The 23,857-nt window shown below is 43.7% G+C and overlaps 1 protein-coding gene and 1 long non-coding RNA gene across 2 annotated transcripts in view; one reads left to right on the top strand and one right to left on the bottom strand.

Moving 5' to 3' along the window:
- Positions 1-10,260, bottom strand: part of Sgpp1 (sphingosine-1-phosphate phosphatase 1) — a 22,324-nt gene extending 12,064 nt beyond the window's left edge. The window contains exon 1 of the mRNA XM_041658708.1: positions 9,432-10,260. Within this exon, the coding sequence (XP_041514642.1) occupies positions 9,432-10,088 (657 nt within the window). The 5' untranslated portion in view covers positions 10,089-10,260. The remainder of the gene's footprint in view (positions 1-9,431) is intronic.
- LOC121452528 lies at positions 9,650-23,857 on the top strand. Its single transcript, XR_005974852.1, has 4 exons — positions 9,650-9,725; positions 11,183-11,255; positions 17,534-17,676; positions 23,745-23,857. It is a non-coding gene; the product is annotated as an uncharacterized LOC121452528 (long non-coding RNA).

The raw sequence follows: 23,857 nt of genomic DNA, 5'->3' as shown, positions 1-23,857 counted from the left end.
AAAAAAAACCACAATAAATAAAATAAGAATTTAAAGTTAGTCTTTTGCCAGCCTGACTGTACAATGTAATCTGAAGCTTGGCATGTGATGCCCACCTTTAATCCTAGCTCTCAGAAAGCAGGTGGGTTTCTGTAAACCTGAGGTTAGCCTGGGCTACAAAGTGAGCCTTGTCAGAAAATATAACCAATAATAATAAAAAGTAACCTGCTTTAGTGAAACTTTACTGCAAATAAAAATGTTAATTTTACCTAAAATATCTTTACAGAAACATTCAAATCACTGGTGAAAAATCCATACACAGTGGCATAGCAAAAATGACACAGGAAACTGAGCATCACACACAATATTAGACAAAACACGACATACAGCATAGTCTTAATGATACTGAGCATCACACACAATATTAGACAAAACACGACATACAGCATAGTCTTAATGATACTGAGCATCACACACAATATTAGACAAAACACGACATACAGCATAGTCTTAATGATATTAAACACGGAACAAGGAACTTGCTCTACAGTATGGTCCCAACCATTTCCACATCCAAGGAAACAGGCATGTCAGCAGTCAGCCATCTTTTCTTAGTCTTGCCAGCCTGTGAGTTTCAGTGCTGTGCTGAATGGGCCAGCGCCATGGCTCCTTCAGAACACATGCTCTTACTTTCAATTCTGGCTTTGTCTGTGGTATATTCTCGCAATGGTACCGCCTCATCCAACTGTGCCGTGCACACCCACGCTGTGGCCCAAGGGGCACACTACACCACTCCTCTGACCATCAATGTGAGTGTGGTGTGCACGCTTGGCCCTGACTAGGTGGAGCTGGAGGCTGAAGACAGTCTCCGATCTGACAGAAGCTGTAAAGAACAGAGAGCTGGCTGAGGCAGCCGTGTGCAAGCCCAGGCACAGAAGAGCGAAGAAGAGCAGGAAGGAAGGTGTAGATGGACTCTGAGGCAGTCTTGTTCCACAGCCGGGCCCCAACCCCTCAAGTGGCCCAGCAGCACTTCCTGGATCTTGGGTTCCACAAAATGTACCAGATATTCTACAGATCAATTTCCTCTTTTTTTGCTGAGCCTAGTGCAGATGCATTTGTCATGGGAACCCTGCATAGACACACACGCACGCACGCACACACCTAGTTACATACACCGCAATACTTTTCTTCCTTTCTTTCTTGAGAAAGGGACTCCCTTATCCAGCCCTGGTTGGCCTGGAACTAGCTATATAGCTTTGGCTGGCCTCAAAGTCAGAGATCAGCTTGCTTCTACCTTCCAAGTGCTAGGATTAAAGAAGTGTTCCACCATGCCTAACTCATCTTAGATATTCCTAAGATGTTTTTTAAAAGAGAGTTTACTTATTTTATATGTGAGAGAAGAATTTGTCTGTGTTGGGGCAAGTGCATTACAGGGAGCAGAAGACGGTCATATCCTCATGGCTCTCTGCCTATTCTTTGAGGCAGGGTCTCTCATTTTTCTCAGCCAAGGTGGAAGCCAGCAAGCCTTGCCAATCCTGTCTCTGCTCCTACCAGGAGTTGGAGGTTACAGGTATGATCAGGATGTGAGTGCTAGGATCCAAAGCTGTGGTCTTTGTGTTTAGACAGCAAGTGCTCTTAGACACTGAGCCACCTCTGCAACCCCTAAGATATCTCCTTATCTCTCAGATGGCCACTTAGATTCTTCTTTTCTTTATCTAGTCTTTAAATGTTGATGTGTGTGTCTCTCTCTCTGTATGTATGTGTGCATGTGGAGGCCCAGAAGACAACCTTGGATGTTGTTTTTCAGAAGAACCATCTACGTTTTCTTGAGATGCGGCTCTCAGTGGCCTGTCAATCACCAAGGTGCTACAGGCTGGCCAGGGAGTTCCAGAGATCTACTTGCCTGTCTTCTCAGTGTTGAGATTATTGCTTATGTCATCATGTCTGACAGGGTGTTTATTTTTTAATTACATGTCTGCCTGAGCCAGAAGAGGGCGTTAGATCCCCTGGAGCTGGAGTTACAGGTGGTTGTGAATTACCCATTGGAGGATCTGGGAAATGTTGGGTCTTCTGCAAGAGCAGTAAGCAGTAAGCAGTAAGAGCTCTTGACTAGGGGGCCATTTTTTCCAGCCCTTGCACCCAGATTTGACACATACTTTATGGAGTCCTTAAATACTGGTTATCTTAAGAAGTATTTTGCGGGACGCTGCATTCTCATTGTGTGTCCTCTTTCAGGACAATATTGCAGTCTCATGATTCTACTTGGCAGTTATGTGCTAGCACCAAATCTGTCCACATCTCTGATGGAGAGAACTGCCTCTTGGTCACTGCAGGTAACGAACTGTTTTAAAGATATCAAAGGTACCAGCTCCTTGGTGAGCCCACGTTTTCTTTCTTTCTTTTTTTTTTTTTTTTTTTTTTTTTGATTTTTCGAGACAGGGTTTCTCCGTAGCTTTTGGTTCCTGTCCTGGAACTAGCTCTTGTAGACCAGGCTGGCCTCGAACTCCCAGAGATCCGCCTGCCTCTCTCTCCCGAGTGCTGGGATTAAAGGCGTGCGCCACCACCCCCCCCCCCCCCCCCCCCCGGCTCTTTCTTTTTTTTTTAAAACAGTGTTGTTTTTTTTTAATATTTATTTATTATGTATACAATATTCTGTGTGTATGCCTGAAGGCCAGAAGAGGGCACCAGACCTCTTTACAGATGGTTGTGAGCCACCATGTGGTTGCTGGTAATTGAACTCAGGACCTTTGGAAGAGTAGGCAATGCTCTTAACCACTGAGCCATCTCTCCAGCCCCCGAGCCCACGTTTTCAATACAAACAAGACACTTCTGTTGTTTGTTGTTGTGGACCTAGTTGTTTATTTATTTAATTATTTATCTTGCCTATTCACAAATTATACTTCTCAGGTAGGAAATCTTGTCAATTCTACCTTTTTAAAATCTATCAGATTCAAAGCCAGTTATTGCTACACAGTGAGACCTTATCTCAGAAGCAAATTTATTAGATTCAAGATATCCCAGTGGTCAAAGTCTATCATTTATACTTCCTAGGCCACACAGTCCATTTTGTTACAACTATTGAATTTTTATATCAAGAAGCAACCACAAGTAGGAACAACAACAACAACAAAAAACTCCCACAACAACAATGGATGTGACCAGTTCCTACAAGTTTTAGCTACGGACAAGAAAAATTTGAGATTCATACAATTTTCATGGCATAAAATATTCTTTTGGTCCCTTAATTCTTTAAACACATAAAAATCCATTCATATTTCACAGGCTATTAAAAAAAAAACAGACAGCAGATCTGGGTACAACAGAAAGTTCACGCTTAGCACTTGGGGCCCTGGGCTCAATCTTCAATACCACTCAAAGCCACAATGAAACAGAACAAAGGCAGCAGGCCACTGTTTGCTGGGAGGACAGACCATACAGATTCCCATCACCTCTCCCTCGAGCTGGTGAAACAGCTTTCTCTGAGAGCTGCTTTCCCTGTCTCCAGTGATCTAACTTTCCCAGGGCTAGAGACAGAAGACTCTTCCCAAAATACCAATCTACTCCTCTTGGTATAACAACCATATTTGTTTTCTCATATTCATACATACTGCATAGAAATTATGACAAATTAAGCCTGGCAGTAGTGGCACAGGCCTTTAATCCCAGCACTTAGGAGGCAGAAGCAAGCAGATCTCTGTGAGTTTGAGGCCAGCTTGATCTATAGAGCGAGTTCCAGGACAGACTCCAAAGCTACAGAGAAACCCTGTCTCGAAAAACCAAAGGGAAAAAAGAAAAGAAAAGAAATTATGACAAACTGAAAAGTTTTTATTTGTTGAATCAAGAATTATCTTGAGTAAAGCTCTTTCTTCAACAGGAGAATAAATATATATAATTGTAATGAAAGGAAAACACTCTCAGTTGATATGATTTTCTCTGTAATGAACACATGAGAATCTCTGTACAAATCATTAAATTAATGGAAAGATCAACAAGGATATCATAGGTGAGACTAATGCACAATATAATACATTGCATTTTTGTTTCATTCATGATAGTGAAGTACAAAAATGTGAAGTAACTAGAAATAAACCTCAGTGTTTATATGAAGAAAACTAAGAAGTTTTCTTGGGAACTATTAAAGAAAACAAATAATGATTCTATCTGCCTTATTTGTAGCTCAGAAGATTCACTATTGTAAGGCTATCATATTAATACACTTCAACTTAACTTACAAGCCCAATGCAACTTCAAAAAAGTTCAAAGGTTTCTGTGGCAATTCAAGAGTTGACTTTAAAATACACACTGAGACTGTACAATAAGAGGACTTCTGGAGGCATCACAATCCCTGACTTTAAACTCTACTACAGAGCTACAGTATTGAAAACAGCCTGGTATTGGCATAAGAACAGACAGGAGGACCAATGGAACGGAATAGAAGACCTGGATATCAATACATACATTTTCGAACACCTGATCTTTGATAAAGAAGCAAAAAATATCAAATGGAAAAAAGAAAGCATATTTAACAAGTGGTGCTGGCATAACTGGATATCAACATGTAGAAGAATGAAAATAGATCCATATCTGTCACCATGCACAAAACTCAAGTCCAGATGGATCAAAGACCTCAACATAAAGCCAGCCACATTGAACCTTATAGAAGAGAAAGTGGGAAGTACACTTGAACGCATTGGCACAGGGAACCACTTCCTAAATATAACCCCAGCAGCACAGACACTGAGAGAAACAATTAATAAATGGGACCTCCTGAAACTGAAAAGCTTCTGTAAAACAAAGGATAAGGTCAACAAGACAAAACGACAGCTACAGAATGGGAAAAGATCTTCACTAACCCCACATCAGAGTCTGATCTCTAAAATATACAAAGAGGTCAAGAAATTGGACACCAAAAGAACACATAATCCAATAAAAAAAAATGGAGTACAGACCTAATCAGAGAACTCTCAACAGAGGAATCTAAAATGGCTGAAAGACACTTAAGGAAATGTTCAACATCCTTAGTCATCAGAGAAATGCAAATCAAAACAACTCTGAGATTTCATCTTACACCTGTAAGAATGGCCAAGATCAAAAACACTGATGACAACTTATGCTGGAGGGGTTGTGGGATAAAGGGAACACTTCTCCATTGCTGGTGGGAATGCAAGCTGGTACAGCCCTTTGGATGTCAGTGTGGCGATGTCTCAGAAAATTAGGAAACAACCTTCCTCAAGATCCAGTAATACCACTTTTAGGTATATATCCAAAGGATGCTCAATCGTGCCACAGGGACATATGCTCAACTATGTTCATAGCAGCATTGTTTGTCATAGTCAGAACCTGGAAACAACCTAAATACGCCTTGATTGAAGAATGGATAAGAAAAATGTGGTACATTTACACAATGGAGTACTACACAGCAGAAAAAAATAAACAACAGCTTGAATTTTGCAGGAAAATGGATGGAGCTAGAGAACATTATTTTGAGAGAGGTAACCCAGACCCAGAAAGACAGTTATCACATGTCATAAGTGGTTTTTAAACACAAAGCAAAGAAAGCCAGCCTACAAACCACAATCCCAAAGAACTTGGACAACAATGAGGACACTAAGAAAGACTCACATAGATCTAATCTACATGGAAAGTAGAAAGTATAAAAAGGCAAAATCTCCTGAGTAAATTGGGAGCATGGAGACCTTGGGGGAGGGTTGAAGAGGGGAGGGGGGAGGCAGGGAGGGGAGCAGAGAAAAATGTACAGCTCAATAATATAAATATAAAATAAAATAAATATAAAAAAAATACACTGAGAGTTGAGGATGATGGCACTGACTTGTATTCACAGCTGCTTGGGAGGGTAAGACAGGAGGATTACAAGTTGGGAACCAGCCTGGGCTACAAAGTGAGTTCAAGGCTAACCTGGCCAATTCAGCAAGACCCTGTCTCAGAACAAAAAAGGATTAGACTGCCAGGCGATGGTGGCCTACGCCTTTAATCCCAGCACTCAGGAGGCAGAGGCAGGCGGATCTCTGTGAGTTCGAGACCAGCCTGGTCTACAAGAGCTAGTTCCAAGACAGGCTCCAAAACCACAGAGAAACCCTGTCTCGAAAAACCAAAAAAAAAAAAAAAAAAAGGATTAGACCTTAAAATTAAAAACATAAATATACAAGCAACACTAAACAGACCCAGCCAAAAGTCCTGGTTTCAACACTCAGTACCGTGAAACAAACAAAATAAATGGAAAGCAAAGATTCAAATTAGCCACACATACTTAAAGGTAGGTAGATAGAGAAGATATTTTACTTAGCCAGGCAGTGGTGGCGCACACCTTTAATCCCAGAAATTGGGAGGCAGAGGCAGGTGATCTCTGTGAGTTCGAGGCCAGCCTAGTCTACAAGAGCTAGCACAGGCTCCAAAGCTACAGAGAAACCCTGTTTTAAAAAACAAAACAAAAAAACAAACAACAACAAAACTTCATTAGGAATGATGTGGCAATACAGATAAGTGAAAACAAGATAAACCACTCAAAACAGATAATAATAGCGCAGTAAACTGTCTATGTGGAAGAAATTATACCAGGTTCCTTTCTCAAATAAAACCAGTGAAAGGTAAATTAAATAGCTCAGTTTCTACTACCAATAATAACAATAATGATGATGATTTTAGTTTTTAACATTCTCTATTATGTTTATCTATGGGGGGAGACAGTGCTGAAAGCATATATGGAGGTTAGAGAACAACCTGCCACCAGAGATTCTCCCCTTCCACCATGTGGGCCCTGGGAACAGTGAGGGCCTTTACCCAAGAGGTTAAGATAGTAGGGCCATGAGTTCCAGGCCAGCCTGGGCTATACTGCAAGACCTTGTCTGAAAACAGTAATAATAGTGATAATAATAATAAGCGAGTAAATCTCCAGGCACAGTGGCGTGTACCCAGTGTCCCAGATACTGAGGATGCTCAAGTCTAGTCCAGAGTCAGCTTGAGAGACAACAAGATCCCACCTTAAAACCACAACAATTCCAATAAACAGACCAAGGAAATGAAAATATACATTCACACAAAAACGCAGCATTGCTCAAAACAACCAAAAATAGCGCTCAGCAGTTAGGAACACTTCTTGCCCTATCAGAGGGCCAGAGTTTAGATCCCAGAACCTTAATCATGGTTCACAGAAACCCAACTCCTACTCCAGAGCATCTGATGCCCTTTTCTGACCACCACGGCCACCTACATACACACATGTACACATACACACATGTAAAAAGAAATAATATTAAAAATAAAAATAACCCCACCCAAGCACAGTGACACGTTTGTCTATAATCAAAGCACTTGGGTGGCTAATATGGTTATAGTATAAAGTGACTTCCTTTATACTGAGTTCCAGGCTAGCCAGTCTACACAATCAGTCAATCAATCAGTGAACGAACAAATCTGAATGGCCTCCAAATGATGGAAGAATAAGTAAAGGCAATACATGCATCGAATGAAACAATAAAAACGTACACGCTATAATAGAAACTTTATAAAGTTCCTGGGGAGCTGAACTGAAAAACATGTGTACTCATGTATGAAGCTGTTAAAAGAATCTTAAAAATGCTAAGTGAAAAAAAAAAAGCCAGCCACAACAGGCCACATAGTGCATGTTTCCACTAGCGTGAAATGCTCACACTAGGCAAATCTACACACGTATAGTGCGATGGACGTGGCCGAGAGCTGTGTTTGAGACTAGACAATATCTGTCACCCTGTGCAGCTGCAATTTCAAAGCCTGCATGATATCCAAATGTTGAATTAAATACAGTAGGTTGTGTATAATCCCTGCACTAGGGAGACAGAGACAGGCAGAGCTCTATGAGTTTGAGGCCAGCCTTATCTACATAGTGAGTCCCAGGCCAGTCAGTGAGACCCTGCCTAAAAAACACACGCTAGGATAGAAGCTTAGCCCGATTTTTCAAATGGCCTTGAAATGTTAGAATATTGATAGCTACACCCCATAAACAATTCAGCAGCACTATTTTCAGACTTCCTGTGAGCATGTGTCCTGAATAACTGAAGATAAAACACAGCTATTCTCTCTCTGATGGCAGTATTAGCAGCAAAAGTACTCAGGGAGGAGGCGGCAGAAAGTTCCCGGAGCACTAGGACAAACAGTGGCGTACACACACACACACACACACACACAGAGTAAGCAGTCTGGCAAACACTGACAATCTTCCATTCTGGACTATTTACATCAGATGGGAATTTTTAAGATATTTTTTCACCCCAACAGGCAGCATTGCTTTGCAATCTAAATGTAACTGCGTATCACCAGGGGTTACATAGGAAAGAACTTTCTAGTTAGTATTCCTCCCAAGTCTGTCATTCTCCTTGGTGCAGGCCTGCTTTCTGTTACTATAAAAGACGTGCTCTGCGCGGTAGAGGGGGTGGGGATTTCACAGGCAAGATTTACCCATACTGAAACTCAATGTGGGCTAAGTATAGTGGAGTTTAACAAGACAGTTGGCATTTCCCAATTTTGTGCATTGAAAGGTTAAAAGAGGAAATGAATTTCCTCAGATTCTCCAAAACTATGTACATAATTCTTAAGAGACTGGTCCAAAAGACTAACAAACCATACAATTTAAGATAGATAAAGCAAGACCAGCATTCTAATACATTTTGCTTCTATGTGAAAGATAATAGATAATTAGATTTTAGATTCAAGTATCATTTGCACACCCTAGGAAGCTCAAAATGGGGGAAGCCAAAAGAAGCAGGCAAAATAAAAATGACTACCATTTAAAAACTCCTTGCAAGTTCCTCCCGCTGCCAAATACCGATTCAGCTCCCTCCTGCACCTTCAAACCGGTGCGCGGTTACTGTTACCACCACAGAAACTGTAGCAACTGACAACTGGTTCTCCAGATCAGAGAGCGAAGTGATGTCGGTCTCCCAACAAATCGACAACCAATCCTTTAAAAATGAACTCACCTAGACTCTGCTCCCTTCCCTCTCGGCTTCTCTTTAACCCTCGCGCTCGACTGCTGGAACGTGCCTGTGTCAGAATTACACTACCGTTCCGAAAACACTGTCTAGCAAGAAAGTTAACGACTTCACATCGGAAACACCATGTTTCGCAGTGAGGCTGGGTCTTGGTTACCAAGTGTTTCATTTTAAGCAAAAAGTATCACCATTACACATGAGACGAACTAAGTTTAAAAACTCACACCAAGCTGAAGGAAATGCACGACGACACGGAAAGTGTTTCCCGGGGTAGGGGGGTGTCTAAGAAACTATATTTAACTGTATTAATACAGTCTAGTGGTTAAATCCCAAGATTTCTTCCATCGCTTAATTTTCTAGAACTCTGACAGGGCCTGTTTGTGGGTACTGTGCGAACTCGTGGGTAGGGGTTTAGGACTGGAAGAGCCAAATTAAAACAAGTGCAGAAAGCCAAGGGGCGTAGCGTACCTGCCAGCGGCCGTAGGTGAGCAGAACCATGGCGATGGGGATGGCGGTGCCGGACATGGCATGCGTGGAGGGCATGCTGTACTCTGAGTTGTAGAAGATTTCCAGCTTGACGACCGGCGGCGAGGCCGGTCGCGGCCAGCGGATGATGTCCTTGGTGCACTGGCCCAGGTACATGACCAGCACCCAGATGATCACGAGCCTCCGGCCCACGAACGGATCGAGGTTCCAGATCCAGAAGGGGAAGAAGAAGATGTAGAAGAGCTCGTTGCCCAGCTCGGTGCCTAAGCTGAACAGGTAGTAGAGCGGCCAGTTGCTCACCCTGACCAGCTCGCCCTCCTCGCCCGTCAGCGAGTTGCGGCGCAGCGAGCCCGCGCGGCGGGGCCCGGCCGGGCCGGGCTCAGCAGCCAGCCCGTTGCGTACGCCGTTGGGGGCGCCGCAGCAGTCGGGCTTGGCGGGGCCGGGGCTGCGCTCCGCGCCCGGCTGCTGTCCCCGTCGCCGAGGGTTCCCCGCGGCCCCGCGAACCTCGCTCTCCGCATCCTCGCCCTCCGCGGGGCTGCCGAGCGGCGCCTCCACCCCACACAGACGCTGGAAGCTCGCCACCCGCTGCGGCTCCTGCAGACGGACAGCCAGCAGGGCCAGCCGCTGCCCCAGGGACATGATCGCGGGCCACTAGGGAATGGATCCGGACACGCGCTCCCCGCCCGTCACTGCCGCCACGGCCCCTAGCTCGACTCGCTCAAGGCTGCAGGCGACCGCGCCAACAGGCCGCAGCGGCCGCCGCGCGCGCCTTGCGCCCCGCGCGCCCCTCCCCTGGCGCGCTCCCCGCCCCGCGCGCTCACGGAGGCCCGCGCCGCGCGCGCAGCCCGGAGCTTCTCCCCCGAAGCCACGCCTCCGGGTCTCCTGCCCGGGTTCTCCGCGGGCTGCCGTGAGGCCCACAGCGCGGTCCTAGGCAGGGCTGGTGACCCAGGAGCCGCAGGTTTTATTGGCCTGCAATCAACTGGGGCGTGATGGATGAGGTAAAGAACCGCCGAGCAACCGGAATCGTCCGACTCACATCATTAATTAGCAACTAATTTCAGAGTTGTCTCGGATGGTTGATGTCCGGAAAGACACGTGCCAATTGACTAGTGGCAAGATGAGAAAGAGGTAGATCTCCAGGACGGCCTGGGCATGAGATAGCTCACACAGCTGTGGTCTGCAAGAGAAAAGCTTACAAAGTCAAACCAGGCTGTCACTCACCTCATATGTACCTTAAGTGAACTTAAGTGTAAAATTTCCTTAATAATGAAGTCTAACACCTACCAGGATTGTACAGAGCACATGATTTATGAGCGAATGCAGCATGTAAATTTCCGAGATAGGTTTTTCATTTCGTTTTTTTTTCCCATTGGTTTTCTTTCTTTCCTTCCTTCTCCCCTCCCTCCCTTCGTCCTCCCTCCCTCCCTCCCTCCCTCCTTTCTTTTTCTTTTCTTTTCTTTTTTTTTTTTAAAACCAGAGTATAGTCTAACCCAGATTATCCGCAACCTTGCAGTGTAGTTAAGGCTCACACTGAACTCCTGATCCCCCGAGTGCCATCTCCCAAAAGCTCGTATTACCAGCATGTGTCACCATGCCAGGCTTGAATTTTGAATTGGCTAGGCTAATTTAGAACTTAGAATCTTAAATTTTCTGTTTTAGAAATAACTCGACTTCTAGATGGAACCGATTATATTAAAAGATTTCAAAGTTTTAATTCCAGGAATTTATTTCAGGCACAGCAAATGAATGCCTATAATTAAAGACTGAACTACTTCCAAGAAACAGGCTGAAAGATGTTCCATGCTGGTAAGTCATTAGAAATATTTTCATTTTCCAAAATGTGGGGAGGTGGTGTTACCCCCTTTTAATCCTAGCACTCGGGAGGCAGATACAGGCAGATCTCTTGATCTACAGAGTGAGTTTCAGGATAGACAGGGCTACACAGAGAAACCCTGTGTTGAAAAAAACAAAACATAACAAAACCAAAAAACTATATGTGTGTGTGTGTGTGTGTATGTATTATATATATTCATTTTCCAAGAAAGAATGTTCCCACTGCCTTCTACTCCACTTGTCATAGAGAGAGGAAAGTCCTCATTTCCGGCCCTCAAATTGCTGGGAGTGTGGAGAGGTAAGGTGGAGCACAACTGTAATCCCAGCACTTGGAAGTGGAGATGGGAAGATTTGGAGTTGGAGACCAACTGGGGCTACATAACAAGATACTGTATCAAAATAAGTATCCACAGCCTCGTGAAGGAGACAAAGTATGAGAAGGGGTATACTGGGCCTGTAGAGCAGGGTACACAGTAACCACTGTTTGCCCAGGGTGTTACTGACAAGGGTGTTATCTTGCAAACAGGAGGCTTGAGTTCAGTCCCAACACACACACAAACACACACACACACACACACATACACACACACACACACACACACACACAGAGAGAGAGAGAGAGAGAGAGAGAGAGAGAGAGAGAGAGAGAGAGAGAGCAATGTGATTAGTTGATGTTTCTAACGAATATAAACCATCATTATAAACTTTAGCATTTGGTGAAAATAATTTATAACAAGACACGCTGTCCTGGCCAGGAGCTTGCTAGATTCTACTGGGTCTGTGGTAACAGGTGTTTGCTACAACTGGGTATTGTGTTTGTGTTGCCACAACCTCAGACTACCAAATTGTAGGGCTGTAGGATGAACCACTACGCACAGTTTGTGTTGTGTGTGTGTGTATGTGTGTGTGTGTGGGGGGGGGTTTGATACAGGGTCTTACTATGTAGCCTGAATGCCCTGGAATTTAGGTACGTAAACCAGGCTGACCTCAAACTTGTAGCTATCCTTCTGCCTCTGCCCCAGGAACATTATCTTTGATTTTTATATCCTTTGCACCTAAAACAACTATTATTGAATAATTGAATGACTGTAAATGAATGCATAAACTTTTAAAAAGGCCATTTCTACCAGCTGGGTGTGGTTGTGTATGCCTGTAAATCCCAGCACTTGGGAGGTGGAGGCAGGAGGATCCAAAGTGTTTTCCAAGAATAGAAAGTGGGGAAAGCGGCCACTTCAAAGTTCCTTTTCTTGTAAAGGTGGAAACAGACAGCTGGCCTTTAGAGGCTCAAGCCTTTAGCAGGAAGTGCCTCTGGTTTGGTTCGTTTGTTGGAGCCTAGTATAAGGGCCTTGTCTAAAACAAATATCTTCTCTAGCTCTTATTCAACAACATACTTGTACATTCTTTTTCTGTGTCTCAAATACACTCCTAAATTCTGTCTGACTTTCTATCACAAATCTTACTCCTACCCTATTAGGAACAAGCACTTCTCATTGTTACTCTCCTGGCCTTGTGTCTTCCTCCTCCCTTAGAGCATTTCAACAAAGGAGACTTTTATAACGAGGTCTTGGATACATTGTAAAAAGCTATGCTCTGTAGCTTCTGCTGGCTCGGAAAAACACACACACACACTCACACACGCACACTTTCAGAAATCTGGGGAAATTTAAATGGAAACGGACGGGAAATGTCTGTGTGCTCCGTTTACTTTAGGAGATATTTAACGGGTTAAATCCACGAGGTTGATGACACGCCTCAGGGCAGACAGTCACTGCCTCCAAACCTGAGAATTGGAGTTTAATCCCAGGGCGGAGAGACCTGGTTTCTACAGGTTTCTTCTCTGCCCTCTAAACTATGTGCACTTATTAAATATACTAAAATTTTTTTCATTGACAATCTTTAATTGTGATCTATAGAATGCTAGTAAGGCTTTGTAACAACCTGGAACTCATCAGAGGGGGTGGAGTGGGGGGAAGCGAGTGATCTCACTGCAAGACCTAAAAGTTTGGCTCAGGACTCAGGCTTAATTTCCAGGCGTTGCAAATACTCTTGGCATCACACAGAGAATCACACAAACAAAAGGAAAGTCTGAGAGTCTGAGGCAGGAGGCTTAGGGTTTGGTTTGGATTTGGGGGCTTTTTTTGTTGTTGTTTTGTTTGTTTGTTTGTTTGTTTTGATAAAATGTCTTCCTATGCAGTCTGGCTAACCTGGAACTCACTCTGCAGCTACCCTAAACTCAGAGATAACCTACCTCTGCAGGTTATCTTGAGGGCTGGGATTAAAGGATTGCCCATGCAATCCCAGCCTCACTTGGTTTTTATTTTAGCACAGATTGTGATGTTGGTTCTCCATGAACCGGGTTCTGACCTCACGCTCTTTCAAGATTGGTTAGTTTTTTTTAAAATGTGAATAAAGGATGGAAAGAAAAAGGGGAAGGTGTAGGTTGTCTTAGGCCATCACCCTGTGTGGAAACAAATGAGTACCAGGTGACAGAGATTAAAAAATTGTTTAAAAGTTTTGCGAGGTGGGGGAGATTAAAAGATTTGAATTCCTTTCATAAAAGTTTCACAAGATAGGGGAAGATTTATGGAATATTAGCCCTTGTGGAGCAAGGTACGCTTGAGAGGAAAAGAGAATTTCCTTACTTAGACGACTGTCAAAAATGAAAACAAATGCGAGAGAAAAGCAACTTGAGGTTGGATTAGTGATGCCCTTTTTGAATTATTTTTATTTTTCAGTTTTATTGGGGTTACTTAGAGGACTGGATGTGAAGGGGACTCCTGCACTTCGGGTGCTCCCTTCCAGACCCCAGATTAAGCACAGGCCACACCCAAACACCTGTTTTCACAGAGAGATCCTTTAGTAAGTAGGGAAGAAAAGTGGCTGCTATCTGACTCTGGTAGAAAAAAAAAAACATAGCAAGCAGCAAGTGACCTTGCAGCTGTAATTTTTAAGCTGAGAAGAAGGGGAGGTCTGTGTTAGGATGGGCTAGGATGTGGTGATAGAGGAGATAGAGGACAAGGGAGAAGAGGAAGGGAACAAGGGAAAGGGGTTAGGGGCATTTGTCCCAATGGGACAAAGGACCGCCTCTGCATAATCCCTGTACTCGGGAGGCAGAGGCAGAGGCAGGTGGTACTCTCAGAGTTCAAGGCCAGCCTGCTCTACAGAGTGAGTTCCAGGACAGCCAGGGCTGTAACACAAAGAAACCTAGTCTTGAAAAACCAAAAGAGGGAAGGAAGGAAGGAAGGAAGGAAGGGAAGAAGGGAGGGAAGGAAAAAAAGAAAGAAGGAGAGAGAGGAAGAAAGAAAAAAAGAAAAGAAATGGTAAAAAAGGCTCAAATTAAATTGTCTTTAAAATCCAAAAAAATCACTACAGTGGTGAGCAATATTACAGTAGAGAGAACCTGGGACCCTAAGACCTGCAAGCTCTCAAAAGTTAGCAGAATAGCTTGACTTCAGAGAGAAGAATGAACAAGACAGAGAAGGAAGCTTGGGGAGAGGGAATCGAAGGGGGGTATGATTGAAGGGTAAAAGGGCCAAGCTCACTTCTGGGTTTGAAAACCTGTCAACACCGGCCAATCCCCACCACTCCCCAAGAAACCCAATATAAAACCTGCCTCCTGCTCAGTTCCCTGCTGCTTCGTCTGAGCAGAGCAGCCACAACCACCCGCAACCCGGTGGCGTTTCTGAATTTTTAGATGAGTCTCACCAAGACAGATCCTCTAGTAGATAGTCTCAGAAAATGGAGAATGAAAGTGTTTCCTCACAATAGAGTAGAACTAAATAGAACTAAAAGGTGGGATTAGGGTAACAACTCAGCAAAGGAAAACCCTCCCAGACCGGCCGTGGCAGTGCACACCTTTAATTCCAACACTGGAGAGGAAGAGGCACGCAGATCTCTGTCAAGTTCAAGACCAGCTTCGTCTACATAGTGAGTTCCGGGACAGCCAGGGCTTTCTAGTTGAGATCATCTAAAAACAAGCACCTTTCCCACACACCTACTAAATGCCTAGTAGGCCTGGCTGCCTGCCAGTGAATCCCAGCACGCTGGAGGCCAAGAGAAGGAATGTGTGGAGCTGACCGACTGACAAGGATAGCCAAGTCCTCAGCTCTCTGCTCAAGTGAGAGACTGCTTCAGTGAATAAGGTGGTGAGTGATTAAGGAAGACATCAATCTCTGGCCTCCACGTGCAAATAGACACACACACACACACACACACACACACACACACATATATATATATATGTATATATACAGGCCAAAAAATTTAAATTAACAATAAAAGAAAGAAAAAGGAAAGCTTCAGAGCCTTTGGCGGTTAAGATGTACCCCTATTTGGGTTTCATTTCAACACCTAGACTTAAACATGTTTTTTCACACCCACATTCTCTTTCAAGGTTTCGTTTGGGTTTTTGTTTGTCTGTTTGTTGAATACATTTTCTTTATTGAAATAGAGTCCTGAATACCCAGGCTGACCTGGAAGTCACTAGTAATTTAGGATGCTTGCTTTTTGTTTGTCTTCTTTTCTCACTGTCTAGCACTTGCTGGCCTAGATCTCATTAAGCACAGCAGGCTGGCCTCAGTCTTTTAAACGCTAGGACTAAAGGCATCTATATCCTGCAAGGCTAGCTTTGAACTACTGGATTTCTTGATTCACATACACGTTCTGTGATTACATGTGTGCACCACCACACTCAACCGTTTCTATTGCCGTCTGTTTATTGTTTGGATCCAAGTATTACCGGGCAGTCCAGTGCTTGGAACTGAAGGTTCTCCTGCCTCAACCTCTTAAGTTCTGGACATTTGCGCTAGTGCCCAGCTTCAGTGCTAGGTTGATTTTTTTTTTCATTTTATTTTTGTTTTTACTTTTGCTTCTGACACAGGGTCTCCTGTAGCCCAGACTGGCCTTTAACTAGCAATGTCACCACGGCTGGTCTTGAATTCCTCATTTTCTATTTCTGTCTCCCAGGGCCGGGATTAGAGGCAGGTAGCATCACACCTGGCCAGTGATACCATTTTGCATTTATTAGGAACACAATCACTCCACTTCTCAAAGACTTTCTCACCTCGTTTAGTTGCTAATATTGGTACTTAGCCACAGGGATGGGAGATGTGGTTCAGCAGTCTAGAACACTTGCTGCTCTTGCCAAGGACCTGGATTTGGTTCCCAGGAAGCACCCATGTGAATATTCATAATTGTCCTTTGCTCCATTTCCAAGAGACCTGCAGTCCTCTTCTGTCCTCTGAGGGCACCTCGTATGCACTTGGGTGCACATACATGGCACGAAGATAAAGTATCATAAACATGAAAATTTTAAAATAAAACCTTTAAAATTAAAATGAGCAAGCAAGCAAACCAAATGAATACTGGAATGTCAACGTCATGATACAGCACATTTCCAAAGATCTGAATTCGTCATTTCCTTTGATCCTTACAATGATACTAGAATAAACTATTGTCATGATTTTATTTATTTATTTTTTTTTACCTTATTTTACCTTTAAGTACATGGCTATGCATTTGTGTGTGCAGCTGCTCTCGGAGGCCAGAAGAAGGTATTGGTTACAAGTGCTTGTGAGTGGCCCTAGGAGGGTGTTGGGAATAAAACCCAGGTCCTCTGCAAGAGCAATTTGCCCTCTTAACCCCTAAGCTGTCTCTCCAGCCCCCTATTATTGTTACTGTATGTTTGTGTAGAGGCATCCATGCTATGGCTCATGGGCAGAAGTCAAAGGACAGTTTTTTTTGTTTTTTTGTTGTTTTTTTTTTCTTTTTCGAGACAGGGTTTCTCTGTGGTTTTGGAGCCTGTCCTGGAACTAGCTCTGTAGACCAGGCTGGCCTCGAACTCCCAGAGATCCGCCTGCCTCTGCCTCCCGAGTGCTGGGATTAAAGGCATGTGCCACCACCGCCCGGCTCAAAGGACAGTTTTGTGGAGTCTGTTCTTCCACCTCATGCAGTTCCCAGGATTATGAACTCAGTTTCTTAGGCGTGGGCAGCAAGAGCCTGACCTGCCAAACCATTTCATCAGCCTGATTGTCACTGTCTTACACTGAAACAACAGAACGTGGTAAAGTCAGAATGAGAACTGTCTGCTAGGTATTGATAGGGTCTTGGTGTCCTTCCCACTGTTCTATCAACTGGACAGAGCTCCAGCAGCGCTGTAAGATCGGAGCATTTGCGAAGCATGCCAGGTTAGCTAAAAGCATATCCTTAAAATACATCTGAATTACACATTTTTTCCCTTTCTCATCTTGCAGTGCTGGCTTCTAACTCAGACCTAGCGGTGCCAAGAAGATGTTCTACCGCTGTGCTAAATCTCCAAGCCCCTGACAGGCTCTGGTTAACTATAAACTTCAGAAGCTCCCACTGAGAGAATAATCAAACTCACATGCACAAATGAGTAAGTGTTTTCTCTACAGAGAAATGACACCCCTGGAAGTTTTTCCTTTTGTTTTGTTAACAGAGCCTGTCTCTGTAGCCCAGGCTGGCCTGGGCTTCTCAGTGGCCCTACTTCAGACTCCTGAGTCCTGAGACTGTAGGGATATACCAGCATGCCCTTATTTCCTGAGCAGTTGAACAAATTAATGTAAATGTGTTGAATGGATAGTAATATTGGGGCTGGAGAGATAGTTTAGCCATTAGGAGCACTGTCTGCTCTTCCAGAAGAGCTGGCTTCAATTCCCAACTCCCCATCCCTATGGTAGCTCACAACTGTCTGTAATTACAGTCCCAAGAGATCCCTCATACAGTCAGACATAGAGGCAAAAGTCCAAGGGACATAAAAATAACTTACAAAAAAAAGAGAGAAAATGGATAGGAAGATGAACTGATTAAATAATGTTATTGGCTGTTGTTGTTTTAGACTAATAGTCACCTGTGTCAGAGTTCCATATTCAAAGAGGAACTAAGTCGTTACCTGGCCATTGAGGAAATCAAGAGAGAGAGAGATCAAAGTCAGAATGATAATGGGTTGTCCAGTGCCCTAGTCCTCGAATAATGATTTACCAAGCTGGGCTAGACAGCACAAGCCTTTATTCCAGGTTATTGGGAGTCACTGGGTTAGATTTCTGTGAGGTTGAAGCAAGCCTGGTCTACATAGCAAGTTCCCGGTAGCCAGAGCTGTTCAGTGAGACCTTGTCTCAAAGCCAAACCATCAGAATTATTTCTAAATAAGTTGATGTTGACTGAGCAGTTATTTTCCTATTATTCCCTTTCTGCTGGGTAAGGGACTAGTTCTGGAGCAGCTCATCTGCCTTTTGCTGGTTTTGTCCCAACTTTGACTGTGACACCATCCTTCTCCCCGGGACTCATCCAAACTCCTCTTCTGTCTGGGTAATGAAATGTTGCTGAGTGAGTGAACGGAATGCCATAGTTTCCCCCTTGATGTGCCATAACTTCATTTACTCTTCTATTATTTTAAGAAGCTCAGTACTAAGGCTGGGCTTGGTGGCACAGGGCATGAAAACCTTGGAAGGCCGAGGTGTGTTGGTCCTCCCCTGGCTGTAAGGTTCAAGGCCAGCCTTTGCAACTTCCTGGGACCAAGACACAAAAGAAAAGGAAAAGGAGCGCTAGAGCTATACCTCAGTGAAAAAGAACTAATGAACTAATTAACTTAGCACTTGCAGGACTCTAGGTTCAATCCTCAGTACAGAGGGTTTAGAGAGTGAGGGAAGGGGAGGGGAGGAGAGAAAAGAGAAAACCCTGGTTCAAATCTCGCCAAGTTTCTAGATGTGCCAATCCACAAGGCTACGTTTAGTTCGTTAATCAGTCACTTGTATTCAAATTCCAATTTCAGAACCTTTTGTTTTGTTTTTTTGTTTTTGTTTTGTTTTTCAAGACAGAGTTTCTCTGTAGCTTTGGAGCCTATCCTGGAACCAGCTCTTTTTTTTTTTTTTTTTTCGAGACAGGGTTTCTCTGTGGCTTTGGAGCCTGTCCTGGAACTAGCTCTGTAGACCAGGCTGGCCTCGAACTCACAGAGATCCGCCTGCCTCTGCCTCCCAAGTGCTGGAATTAAAGGCGTGCGCCACCACCACCTGGCCAATTTCAGAACTCTTAATGTCACTTACAAACACGGGGGATAAGCTGTTTTTAAAGCCATGGAAATTCAGAGGATGAAAACTGTGATTGAAGCACACTTTTGGTTGATGATTTCAATTTATTTCAAGTCCTAAAACAAAGTCGTATGGAAGCCATGCATGGCATTATGTGCCAGCTGTCCTGGGTGTTCAAGAGGTTGGGGCAGGAGAAAAACTTGAGGTCACAGGTTCAAGGTCAACAAGGACCATGTAGTGAGAGAGGTAGGGAGGAAGAAAAGGAGGGAGGGGAGGAGGGAGGGAGCATAATGAGGACTAAAGTATGTCTCAGTGACAGAGCACATGGCTAGGTCCATCACTAACACCATAAAAACAAACAAGAAATTAGAATGGCAAGCTATTGGCCTAGCATGATGACACTGGCCTATAGTCCTAGCGTAACAGGCTCCCAGACCGTAGTACAACTGACACCATGGTAGTGGGCACCATTCTGACCTTTAAACCCAGCATGTAGGCTCCAACACCTGTCAAAATGGGAACAAAGACTTAATCCATCAAAGACGTAGTCCATAGTTCCAGGATCCAGGAAAGTCCCTAAATATACTACCCTTGCTTTTTGGCTTCTGTAATTCTGCTTCTTACTAACTGATCTTGCAAGTGAAGTGTGTCAACCAGGATGTTTGTGTGTGTGTGTGTGTGTGTGTGCACACGCGCGCATAAAAGACAAAATCTGCATGATTTGCCAGTATTAAGATTTTACATTTCGCTATTTATTTATTATTTATTTAGAGACAGGGTTTCTCTGTATAACAGCCCTGGCTGGAACCCAGGCTGGTCTTGAACTCACAGAGATCCAGTTGCCTCTGCCTCCCAAGTGCTGGGATTAAAGGTGCACAGCATCACTGCCTGGCTGTGTTCAGCTCTAAGAGTGTCTGTGTGTGTTCTTTGTGGTGTTGCCATGCAACATGAGCACTTGAAGGTGAAGGTAGAAAAAATAAGAGTTAAATAGTTATTGATTACATAATGAGGTCCAGCCTGTACTATAAGAGACCCCCATCTCGAAAAAGAGAGAAAAAGTGGGGGGATATCTGGGGAGAGGGGTTGGAGAGGTGGCTCGGTGGTTAAGAGCACTAACTACTGCTCTTACACAGGACCTGGGTTCAGGTTCCAGCACAAAAGTGGCCGCTCATACATGTCAGGAACTCCAGTTCCAGGGAATCCAGTGCCTTCTTCTGACTTCTGTAGGCACCACGCATGAATGTGGTAAAACATATACATGCAGCCAAAACACCATACAAATAACATCAAATCTAATGTCCCAGTTCAATTTTCAGAGCCTACATAAAGGACAGAACCGCTGCTCTAAGGTAAGGGTGATAGGAGAGAAATGACTCCACAAAATTGTCATCTGGCCACATATTCACCCTGGCTCCTCCAATAATAATCAAACAAAACAAAAAGCGAGGTATGGTACTTGTATTCATGATCCCAGCACTTAGCAGGCTGGGCAGGAGGATCACTGTGAGTTCAAGGCCAGCCTGGGCTACAGAGTAAGACCCTGTCTCAAAAATCCATAAATAAGAGCCGGGTGGTGGTGGCGCACGCCTTTAATCCCAGCACTCGGGAGGCAGAGGCAGGCGGATCTCTGTGAGTTCGAGACCAGCCTGGTCTACAAGAGCTAGTTCCAGGACAGGAACCAAAGCTACAGAGAAACCCTGTCTCTAAAAAACCAAAAAAAAAAAAAAAAAAAATCCATAAATAACCAAATCCATAAAATAGAAATAGAAAAAGGGAAAAAGGAATTACTACATGATGTGTGGTATTATTTGACTAGATATAAGTATGCAGGATTTCTTTGTATATTTCATGTACTCAAAACAATGAGTATATAAAATTAAATGGTATCTATAAAAATAGTAACTGCACACACACTACTAATTCAATAAAACAATGAGAGAGTATAAACTTCTATGACATATCAAAGATATGGAATGTTAGAAAACACGTAAACAGCATCCAGAAGGCTTTGGCTCCTGGGGCAGTTGATAGGGACCCTGCTGAGAGAAGCAGAGGCTGCCGTACCTCAGGTTGCCCTGAGGTTGCGGAGCATCAGATATCCGGTAAGCAGTGTGGTCGCCCTGCAGGACAGGAAGGTGAAGTCATGACGTTAGCTCAAATATCCTCTTTGGGATGGGAAATCCCTATTCTTGAAGTCTGAAGCAGACCGAGATTTCCCTGATAAACACGCTCTGAGACCAAATGATCAAACCCCAGCTGCAGACAAACTCAAGGAACTATTTAGTAGAAAAATTCCAAGTTGGATATCCTGCTGGTGACTCTCTCCAGAGTTCAGTTAAAGTGGCCTCCCTGTGATTTCCTGAGTGCAGTGGCTGTGGCACACAGGGAGACAGACTCCCTCATGTTCCTCTCCTTCCCCCACCTCCATCACGTTCCCTGCCTTGTCTTCTGCAGTGTTTCCTGCCTGAGAGGAGCCAAGTGGCCAAAACGTCCTCTCCAGGACTGAGCGTGAGCTGGTCATTTCCACGCAGCCCTTTCACCAGCATCTCTGCAGTAACCGCTGTGCTCATGTGTGAACAATCTATGTGAAGAATCTATATATGCAGGGCACATGACCGATAAACACCCGCATTAGTAAAATAAGCATCCAGACACAAAGTATATGTGCACGCCCTGAGTTCAAATTGTATGCAATCACTTAGCATGGTTTTTGGGTTTTTTTTTTCTTTCTTTCTTTCTTTCTTTCTTTCTTTCTTTTTTTGTTTGTTTGTTTTTTGGATTTTTCATTTGTTTTTATCTGTAGAGCTACAAACTAATTGCTGTAGCATGTTTGGTCACTAGGAAATAAAACTGAGTCATATGGCCAATCTTGATTATTTTTGCTGATCCTTACCAGCATAAAGCTGGTTATCAGAATGAGTTGACAAAATCATCAATGTGTTTTATAAGAACTGGTTTTTCAGACTGAAGAGATGGCCCAGTCGTTAAGATCCAAGGCCTGCTCTTTTTTTTTTCTGATACACAGACTTTATTGAGATTTGTCACATACAATAGAGCATCCAAGTAGCAATCCAGAAGGGCAGCATGTCATCTTGTAATAACTGACACTTGTGGCTTTTCAAATTTGGTTTGCAGAAACTTTATCCTCAATTAAATCTAGCCATGCTTTTGAAAATGCTTTAGGTCACTCCAACCTTGGCAATTAACATTTGGCATGGACAATGATTAAATCACAATAGATAAATACCAGACAGACCTTGTAGCCATGAACATAGACAGCAGAAGGAAATGGTAGTGAGTCAGGAGTTAACCATAGTTTATGGGAGGATCTTAGCAGAGACAAGAAGCCTTGATTCACAAAATCTCTCCAAGCAGGAGCCATATCTACAGTACACTTTACATCACTAACACACTGAGAATACATATGTGATGAGCTCATTTGTATTAATGCCTACATCCTTTGAAGTCAACAATACCTTCGTATAAAAATATTCATGTTGTACTTGCAGACAGTCTGGGTTCGGTTCCCAGCACTAACATCCGGTGAGTCACATGTGCCTGTAGCTTCAGCAGCTCGATGATCTGACTTCTGTGAACATCTTCACTCACGTGCTATGCACATAAGTTAAAAAAAAAAAAGAGCTAGTTCTCTGGGTATGGGGAGTATAGCTCAGTGGTAATAGTATTTCCATAGCACGTGGATGACCCGACTTTCATACCCAGCACAACACAAAGAGAATAAAAAGAGTATGTCTTTTAGAGTGTTAAAGTCAAACTCAATGTGATTCTTAGTGTACCTTTGCCTTCCTGTCATCACAGTGATTGATTATCTAAGTAGCATGGTTCAGTTGGAAAATTCAGGCACAAGAGACCATTATTGTTGGTTTGTTGATTTTCGAGACAAGGTTTCTCTGTAGCTTTGGAGCCTGTCCTGGAACTAGCTCTTGTAGACCAGGCTGGCCTTGAACTCAGAGATCCATCTACCTCTGCTTCCCGAGTGCTGGGATTAAAGGCATGCACCACCACTACCCAGCGAGAGAGACCATTATTATATGGTTCAATTCTATGGGAAGTGTTGAGGGATAGACAAAAGAATACTCCTCTGGTGCTCAAGACCATGACTGTGTTTGAGAAATAAAATGACCAAAGATAGAGGGACAGAAGAACAGTGCACATATTCTATTAATTTTTGCATGTCTGTTGGAACCTGCAAAGAGGAATGGACAGACAACTAAATGACCAGGACAGAAGCTGTCATTATCTTTGAGAGAAACTCTAAGTTGTGAAAAAGCAACAAAAGGGATGTGAGCCAGGAAATGGGAACTTGTACAGAAGTCACTGGGTGCTATGGATGGTGGGGAGCGGGGGTGGGGGTGGGGGGAGCATAAGAGTTACTGCAGGGACTTTGTTTTCTCAGATCCACCCCAGCATGGATTATCAGAAGCCTGTGATAAGAGATTTCTTCCTTCCTGGCAAAGAGGACGTTATCTCAAGGGAGGCTTCACTGTCAACTTCAGGAAGAAATGGGCA

The sequence above is a fragment of the Microtus oregoni genome, unplaced genomic scaffold (genome assembly GCF_018167655.1).
Source record: "Microtus oregoni isolate MIOR12 unplaced genomic scaffold, Mior012 000009F_ref0000495, whole genome shotgun sequence".
Lineage (NCBI taxonomy): Eukaryota > Metazoa > Chordata > Mammalia > Rodentia > Cricetidae > Microtus > Microtus oregoni.
This window is presented reverse-complemented; position numbering and strand designations above follow the sequence as displayed.